This window comes from Prionailurus bengalensis, chromosome E1 (assembly GCF_016509475.1).
Source record: "Prionailurus bengalensis isolate Pbe53 chromosome E1, Fcat_Pben_1.1_paternal_pri, whole genome shotgun sequence".
NCBI lineage: Eukaryota > Metazoa > Chordata > Mammalia > Carnivora > Felidae > Prionailurus > Prionailurus bengalensis.
In genome coordinates this window covers 55,559,344-55,566,147 of record NC_057347.1, presented here as the reverse complement: position 1 = coordinate 55,566,147, position 6,804 = coordinate 55,559,344, and the positions used below count along the sequence as shown (strand labels likewise).

The 6,804-nt window shown below is 56.7% G+C and overlaps 1 protein-coding gene across 2 annotated transcripts; it reads left to right on the top strand.

The window, feature by feature from the left end:
- Nucleotides 1-1,538: 1,538 nt before the first annotated feature.
- On the top strand, nt 1,539-6,728 carry MRPL38 (mitochondrial ribosomal protein L38). Of its 2 annotated transcripts, none has more exons than XM_043585614.1 (9): nt 1,539-1,774; nt 1,881-2,060; nt 3,415-3,549; nt 3,635-3,843; nt 4,370-4,442; nt 4,583-4,628; nt 5,636-5,794; nt 6,034-6,170; nt 6,375-6,728. In XM_043585614.1, exons 1-9 carry the CDS (start codon nt 1,708-1,710, stop codon nt 6,509-6,511), a joined length of 1,143 nt encoding a protein of 380 aa, XP_043441549.1. In that variant the 5' UTR covers nt 1,539-1,707; the 3' UTR covers nt 6,512-6,728. The 2 variants fall into 2 exon arrangements, with proteins under 2 accessions (XP_043441549.1, XP_043441551.1); XM_043585616.1 differs by having other exon boundaries at nt 1,639-1,774; nt 6,427-6,728.
- The last annotated feature ends 76 nt before the right edge of the window (nt 6,729-6,804 follow it).

The following is a 6,804-nucleotide window of genomic DNA, read 5'->3' as shown; positions in this document are numbered from 1 at the left end:
TTCTTACGATGTGCCGTGACTCCTGAGTCAGTGATTTAGAGGTGTTGGCTCTGTAGCACTGTTACTTGCTGGCTGGCACTGGGACCTTCTGGCCTGGGTTCACACATCAGACGGCTGTGTCGTGACCAGGAGAAGGGGATGAGGACCAGCCCTACCTCACACATGAAGGCACAGAGGCTCAAGGAGATTAAATAGTCTGCCCCAGCTGACAGAAAGTAGCACCTTTTGCTTGGGCACATTCCAAAGCCCCAGGCTGTCAACCACCTCACTCTGCCGCCTCCTTCTAGAAGAGCGCCCTACACACAGTGCTATTGTGAGGTGTGGGGATCTCCAGGCTGCTTCTGCCCCAAGGAGGGACGCGTCAGTCTGCCCCAAGGAGGTCCCGTTTGAAACCTCAGTGAAGCTTGGAATTGGGTCTTCCTCTCAACAGCCGAATACATTGCCACCGGTGTGAACACCTGCAGAGTTGTAAACCCTGGCTTGGCCTGGGGGCAGCTGGCATTTCCTCAGTCCCCTGACAGGATCACGCAGCAGGGAGACCCATAGGGACGAGCTTGGCCTTTCAAGACCAAGAGAAATGAGTTTAGAATTAGGAAACAGGTCTGTATGGCCTTGTTTATCTTCAGGGCAGTGGGTATGCACTCAACTGTTGTAAACAGGGTGGGACTATATTTGCATTTAGAAAATGCATTGTGCCTGTGGGGTGAACTCACTGGAAGGGGCGGGTCAAAACCACTGGCAGTGGTGCGGGCGAGACTGAGGATGGCACTACCAGGCATGACAGTGAGGGGTCGTAAAAAAGTGACCCCACGGGACCTGATGCCAGACATGGAGGGTCTTCACGTGTCAAGGAGGACCCCCAGGTTTCTGGCCTGGGCAAGTGGGTGGTGTCGTTCAGATGACACCAGTGTCCATGGAACAGCCAAGTAGAGATGTTCCACAGACGTTGGGTTATAATGATACTTTACTCGGTCCCTGTACACGCTCTGTATCACTGTCTCTGGCATTAAGGTGTGACAGGTAGCTCACTTATCCCCTAACGTCAACGCCGCCCCCTCCCCCGCCACCCCGCAGGTCACAGTAGAGGGCTACACAGCTGTGTATCTGCTGTCCTTTTTCCCTTCACAATTATAAACAACCTCTCAAGATCATAACCCAGTTGCTTAATTCCGTTCCCTGTAGAGAGAGAAATGCTGGTGGAAAGTGACAATGAGAGAAGATACTATCTGCTTGCGGTCGATACATGTGGGAATCCGTGCTAGGCCTTTCAAACAGTTAATTTACAAGCGACCCCATTCTTAGTGGGTTCTAGGGCACCCACATGCATGTTTCTCAAAAGTAAGAACGAGTGGAGAAATCCCGGCCGCCTGGGCAACGACCAGCAAGCCGCAAACCTCAGGGCCTGGAGACCCTGGGTGTCCGCATTCGCAGAGGGGCAAGCTATGGGTCTGCCGCCCCCTGGTGGCCGGCCGCGGGCAGGGGTCCGGACCGCGCGCAGCTCCGCCCCGCCGGCCACCCGGCACTTCCGGAGTCAGGGCGCAGGGCGCCCGCCGCCACCTCCGCACCGGAGGAGGGAGCTCTTGCCTCCGGGAAGGTGGAGTCTGGGGCCCGGGTGGGGGCGTGGCTTCCAGGACGCGAGCCCAGGGGCGGGGCCTCCGCCGTGCGCTCAGGCACTGCTCGGGCCACCTCTGCCGGGTCCCAGGGAAGATGGCGGCGCCCTGGTGGCGAGCCGCGCTGTATGGAAGTCGGAGGTGGCGGAGCTTCAGCACTGCGGGTGAGGGGTCTGAGGTGGGGGGCTCCTGGAGGTCCCCGTAAAGACCAAACCGCGGAGCTCGAGCCAGCGTCCGCCCCTGGCCTCACGTCCCGCACTCTGCCCGCAGCCGCCCTGAGTCGCCGGACCGCCCCTCTGGGGCCGATGCCCAACGAGGACATCGATGTGAGCAACCTGGAGCGGCTGGAGAAGTACCGAAGCTTCGACCGTTACCGGCGCCGGGCGGAGCAGGAGGCGCGGAACCCGCACTGGTGGCGGACGTACCGGGAGTACTTCTGCGAGGAGTCAGGTGCGCGGCGGCCGGAACCAAGATGAGGACGCAAGCGCTACTCCTTGGAGCCAGGGGAGCTTGGCTTCAAGATGTCTAGCGCTGATGGTCTGGAATACACATAGATGATGGCTTTATCTTGTCATTCTCACCTGGTCCTTCTTTAGATGTTATATCATCTAAAGAAATGTCTCTTACAAAGGATATTAAGAGGCATCTGTAAAGTGGAGATGCAGGTCGTAGCAAAAATAGAGGCAGGAAGGGGCGCCTGGCTGGCTCAGTTGGTAGAGCATGCCATTCTTGATCTCAGGGTCTAGAGTTCAAGCCTCACGTTGGCCGTAGAGTTTCCATTAAAAAGCGGGAGGTGGGGGGGTGGGGAGGTGGAGGCAGGGATGTCTTGGTTCTGTTGGTTAAGCGTCCCAACTCTTGATTTCGGCTCAGGTGATCTCATGGTTCATGGGTTCGACCCCCAGGTCGGACTCTCCTCTGGCAGCTTGGAACCTGCTTGGGATCCTCTCTTCCCCTCTCTCTGCCCCTCCCCTGCTCACACGCTCTGTCTCTATCTCAAAATAAATAAACTCAAAAGAGGCAGGGAAAGGAGCAAAAAGCAGATTTTTATGGAGCCCTTCATTTTCCCCATCTCAGAGTGGCTTGCCTGAGCTTCGCTTTCCTCAGTGTAAAATAAAAGTTGTGTCTGTGTCACAAAATTGCTGTATTAAAGGATGCAGTCCATTGGAATTTTTTTAGAGAAATGCCATCTCTGACGAGAGTTCAGTGCATCTTCCTTATTGTTACCGTCTAACGTAAATGGAAAAAGGTATTGAATTGAAAGTCATTTGGGCCGGTGTTTTTCAAAGCGTGTTCTGAGACCAGCAGCTTAGGCACTACCTAGGTGCTTGTTAGGAAAGGAGAAATCTCCGGCCTCACATTGACCTGCTGATTCAGAATCTGAATTTTAACAAAACTTCCCAGGTGACTTGGATGGTGTGTCCATTAAAGCGTGAGAAGTGTGCTTCTTTAAGGCTTTATCTGGCTTCAGCTCATTATCCTACCAGGAACTCAGGTTCATGTCTGTGTCCAGGTGTGAACAGGCTTGAAGGTCATCCCAGCCATAATTGGGATGATCATCCACCTGCATTTCCCATGACCCAGGCAGTGTGACCTGGTTTAGGGATCAGAAAACGCAGTCTCAAGTTGAACCCACTTTGCTTAGCACCTGGACCCCGTTCAGGCCTGTGAAGCAGACTGCACAGTATTGATTGAGTTTCGTGAATTAAAGGGTAAAGCTTGGGCGAGTTGGAAGACTAGGCAGGGATAGGCAGCTTCACTGAGACTTGCTCCCACTTTCTCCAGTATGTATACCTTCCCTCCCCAGATCCCAAAGACAAGGTTGACATCGGGCTCCCTCCACCCAAGGTCAGCCGGACCCAACAGCTGCTGGAGCGGAAACGGGTCCTCCGGGAGCTGCGGGCCAACCCAGAGGAGGAGCGAGCCGCCCGCCTCCGCACAGGTAAGCTCCCCCCATGAGGGTAGGGGGGCCCCCCGAGTGCCCCCCCCCCCGGCCCTGCATCCTAAGCAGCATCATTCCTTACCAGCTCGCATCCCACTGGAGGCGGTGCGGGCCGAGTGGGAGAGGACCTGTGGCCCCTATCATAAGCAGCGTCTGGCTGAGTACTACGGCCTCTATCGAGACCTGTTCCATGGTGCCACCTTCGTACCCCGCGTCCCCCTGCACGTGGCCTATGCCGTGGGGGAGGACGACTTGATGCCTGTATACCACGGCAACGAGATTACTCCAACAGAGGTACTGCTTACTTGTGCCCCTCCCCGCACCGTGTGGACAGACAGCCCACCGCAGGACCACAGACAGCTCCTTGCGGAAAGCACTTGCAGAGGCAGTTTTTATGGTGGTAAAGGGCACAAGCATGCCATCTACGTAGGCTGATTTGGGGCTTTGTTCTTTTCCCCCTTTCGATCCCCTGGTAAACACCACAATAATCACCAGAGAAGGAATATAAAATGAAAGAAAAAGAAGCCCTGTCTGGGCAGACTCCTGGCCCCCTGTCTTCGGAGTGCCCTCCTAGCCTCTGTCCGTTGATGTGAGGGCCGCCTTGTGGTTTGGATAGAGAGCGGATAGGCAACTCTGCAGGGTTCCTTCTACAAGCTTCTCTGCTGACCTGCCTCTCAAGGGACTGTCAAGGGTGTTTGAATCAGAGCGGGCTCTCCCTTCCCCCAAGCTCCCTCAGACTCCTGTCCTCCAGAAAGGCCTGTTTACCGCAGCTGGTCTATCCCTGATGGGGGTGACACCTTCCCTGTTGTCTCCCCGCCAGGCTGCCCAGGCCCCAGAGGTGACCTATGAGGCAGACAAGGGTTCCATATGGACACTGCTGCTCACCAATTTGGGTAGGTGTCTGGGGCTCACCAGGCCTCCTGCCTCCCTCGCCTCCCATGGGCCAGGGCTCGGGGCGGGGGGGGGGGGGGTAGTAGGGGCGGGGCCGGGTGCTCGTGGGGCCCCTCAGTCAGTGGGCTCTGTTTGTGTACAGATGGACACCTGCTGGAGCCGGATGCTGAATACATCCACTGGCTGGTGTAAGTACCTGGGGGGGGGAATGGTCAGAGGCATGTGAGGGAGCCCTGGATCCTGGAAAGAGCTGCCCCTGAATTTTAGTCTCGGCTCCACCGAGGATTAACTGTGGACCTTTGGATTAACCTCCCACCGCAGGTGGCAGCCCCTCCCCTCTGCCCTCTGATGCCACCAAGAGCCCTGTGATCCACTCACTGGCTGAAGACAGGTCCAGAAGAAAAAGCAGGCATTAGGCCTTAGCTGTTGCCAACAGGCCTGTTGGTCTCCCTGAACTCATTTCCTGCTGTGTAAAACCAGGGTGATGCCACCCCATGCTTTAGCCTCCCTGAGGGGTTCTGTGACAATCAGATGCGAAAAGGACAGTGAGAGACCCCTGGCAGCTGGGGCTGCCCGAGCTGGGCTGCCTTTTGTTTTCTCAGTGGCCTTTGGCTCTGGAGCCAGGGGGGCAGAGGTCAGGCAGTTGACCCCAGCTTTGGGACTGATGGGTAATTGGGACCAGTACCTGGGAGGCTGGTTTCTACCATTTTTAGTAGAAACTGCAGTTGGTAACTGCAGCTACCAACAGGTAACTGCAGTTACCAACATGTACAGCAGGACCCTCCAGGGAGTTATATCTAGGGGAGGTATAGTAGCCATTGTGGTGCCAGAGCGGGCTCACACTGCCTGACAGACCCCAGAGCCTTCGGGAAACACAGGGGCAGCCCAAAGATAGTGTGGCTGTCCAGCCCAAAAGGCCGTGGTGGCCCCACCGGCTCCCCATGGCCTATAAACAGGGCGCTAGACCTCATCCTCTTGTTGACCATCTCTAGGACTCTTGTCCTCAGCCTCTGAACCGCTACTGTTTCCAAGTGAGTGGTCCGTCCGCGGGTTCACAGAACTATGCCTCCTGCTTCACTGTTCGATGAAGGTCATGTTAGGGGGTGTCCTCCCAGGGAGTGATAGCACCTCTAGGGAGCACTCCAGCTGCCGCCTTTCTTGAGTGTCAGTTAATGGATCCTTTTCCTCCCACCAGAACCAACATCCCAGGCAACAGGGTGGCTGAAGGACAGGAGACGTGTCCCTACCTGCCCCCCTTCCCTGCCCGAGGCTCCGGCTTCCACCGTTTTGCTTTCCTGCTCTTCAAGCAGGACAGGCTAATTGACTTCTCTGGGGACACCCGGCCCTCACCCTGGTAATCTACACGTCCAGCCCCTCTCCCGGCCCCATTCCCTCTCGCCACCCAGGCCTCAGGCCACCTTCCCAGGAATGGTCTGCCCTGCTCAGTTCTCCTGTCTCTTACACTTGAGACGGGCAGAAGGGTAGTTGTGCAGACCATAAGGGGCTTCTCAGGATTGCCTGTGGGGCTGGAGGTGGGGTGTGGGGCTCTGATGCCTCATTCCCTGCTCTTAAATGCTCCCCATCTTCTTATAGCTATCAGCTTGCCCAAAGGACCTTCCACACTTTTGATTTCTACAAGAAACACCAGGAAGCCATGACACCGGCTGGCCTGGCCTTTTTCCAGTGCCGCTGGGATGATTCCGTCACCCACATCTTCCACCGGCTTCTGGGTAAGGCCAGAGTGGGCTAGGGGTGGGGGCTGGGGGGGGGGGGGTGCGGTGGCCTGAGCTCACAGACCTCTCCTGACCTGCCAGGGAGTAGTGCCTTTCAGGAGGGCCACCTTGGGTGGGCTGGCTGGGCAGTCCCGGGTTAGCAGACAAGGGGAAGGGGCTCAGGCTTGCCTCAGTCCACACCCACACTCCCTCTTCCCGCAGACATGCGGGAGCCGGTGTTTGAGTTTGTGCGGCCACCCCCTTACCACCCCAAGCAGAAGCGCTTCCCCCACCGGCAGCCCCTGCGCTACCTGGACCGGTACAGGGACAGTCACGAACCCACCTACGGTATCTACTAAGTGATCAGAGTGCCACCCACCCCAGAAAGTGGACTAAGCCTCTCAGGCTCCACCAGCAGGAACAATAAAGACACAGCGCCACAGGGCCAGCTTCTGGGTCCTGCTTGAGGCAGCTCCTCTGTGGCCCTGCCAGCAGGCCCAGGGTTTGGGAGTGAAGAGAGCTCTCCGAAGATGGTAGCAGGGGTGGGACATGTGAATAAAGATGATTTTTTTTTAAGTTTGTTTATTTATTTTGAGGGGGGAGGGGCACAGAGCCCAACACTGGCGTCGAACTCGAACTGTAAGATCATGAC